The sequence below is a fragment of the Petaurus breviceps genome, unplaced genomic scaffold (genome assembly GCF_028583685.1).
Source record: "Petaurus breviceps papuanus isolate PSGF00001 unplaced genomic scaffold, PetGlider_PUasm1.0 197615, whole genome shotgun sequence".
Classification (NCBI taxonomy): Eukaryota; Metazoa; Chordata; class Mammalia; order Diprotodontia; family Petauridae; genus Petaurus; species Petaurus breviceps.
In genome coordinates, this window is record NW_027185833.1 from 1 (window position 1) to 1,465 (window position 1,465).

Sequence of the window (1,465 nt, forward strand, 5' to 3'; positions counted from 1 at the left end):
AACTACTCAGAGTCAAGCCCAACTCCTTTCTGAATGTATTGGTCTACAATCTATATGTACCTCAGCTTCTTCCAAAGCAGCCTGAAGTTCACATTTTTCTTGCTCAATTTGTTTCTTTATTTTCTCCAGTTCATGGATACGTTTGCCTCCCTCAGCGATCTGCTCAGTCAGGTCAGAAATCTCCTCTATGGGTGGATAGGTAGGTAGAGATTGAGTGAGACAGGTGGAAAAAATGGAAGGGTCATCCAAGTCACTGTTAATCAAGCAAGTGAAGTGGACTTACGCTGCAAGTTCTTGTTCTCACGCTTCAGGGTTTCCAGGTGGTCCAAGGATTCTTCATAAGCATTCTTAATCTTGAACAGCTCTGTGCTGAGAGAACGAGACTCCTTCTGGGACGCTTCTAGCTCAGCATGAGTTTCCTCATATTTCTGTTTCCATTCTGCCAAGACCTTAAAAAGAACATAGAATCGTCAGCCTGTTTAATGGAGGAAGTCAGAAGGGCTGAGTTCATGTATATCATCAACTCCAATTACTCGGAAGGAGAGGTATAGTAAACAACATTAGATAATAGAAACCCACAGATATCCCCTTTAGGTTGTTTGCTGTATTACATGATTTTAGGATTTCTCAGTTATTTCACCTGGTGTTATCGATATCATCTGTCCCTAGCACATCTCTTACATGCTATGACCTGAACACAGGAAGAGCAGCATAACCTATCATTCAGACATTTTGTATTTATGGCAGTATATGGCCTGAATTCATATAGCTCTGTAGATATGAACCACCTCAATCAGGCATCTTTAGGTATAACTCATACATATATACACAAGTTTGTGATGGTAAATGCTTAAGAATTAGTGCTTGGGGAGAAGGGGTAGGAGTGGGAGCACACACAACACATTTTAAAATTTAACCTGCATTATTAGCATTTTCCCCATCACTTTCACTTAACAATAAAAAGCCCTGATTTGTAGGTTTGCAGATTTCCAAGGTATAAATGTTTCCACTGAAAATTTAATAATTGCTCAAGAGTGCATCAGAGCTGATTCCAGCACAACTCTGGAACCCAAACAAATAATCTTGATGCTGCTAATAGGGAACTGACTATATGAAAACCCAAACTTAGTTTTAATACCTTATCAAAATTCCTTTGCTTTTTATCAAGGGCTGCGCAGGCTGCATTTGTCCTCTCTACGTCAATCATGAGGTCCTCCACTTCATTTTGCAGCCGTTGTTTGGTCTTTTCAAGGGAAGCACATTTGGCATTCACAGCTTCTACATGTTCCTCAGCATCTTGTAGGCGCTGGGCCAGCTTCTTCCTGAAAAGAGAAGTTTGCAGTTCTGATTAGTGAACATAAGCAGAGCTATGTGTTCTGGAGCACTGTGGGATTATGATCTCTCTCTCTCTCTCTCTCTCTCTCTCTCTCTCTCTCTCTCTCTCTCTCTCTCTCTATCTCTCTCT

At 41.0% G+C, this 1,465-nt stretch overlaps 1 protein-coding gene across 1 annotated transcript in view; it reads right to left on the reverse strand.

Moving 5' to 3' along the window:
* Window positions 1–60: 60 nt before the first annotated feature.
* LOC138164729 (myosin-1) overlaps window positions 61–1,465 on the reverse strand; it is a gene marked incomplete at its 3' end in the record, with an annotated part of 28,747 nt that continues 27,342 nt past the window's right edge. The window contains exons 29-31 of the mRNA XM_069092700.1: window positions 1,139–1,322; window positions 284–449; window positions 61–185 (exon numbers count right to left, since the gene is read on the reverse strand). Of these exons, the coding sequence (XP_068948801.1) occupies window positions 61–185; window positions 284–449; window positions 1,139–1,322 (475 nt within the window). The remainder of the gene's footprint in view (window positions 186–283; window positions 450–1,138; window positions 1,323–1,465) is intronic.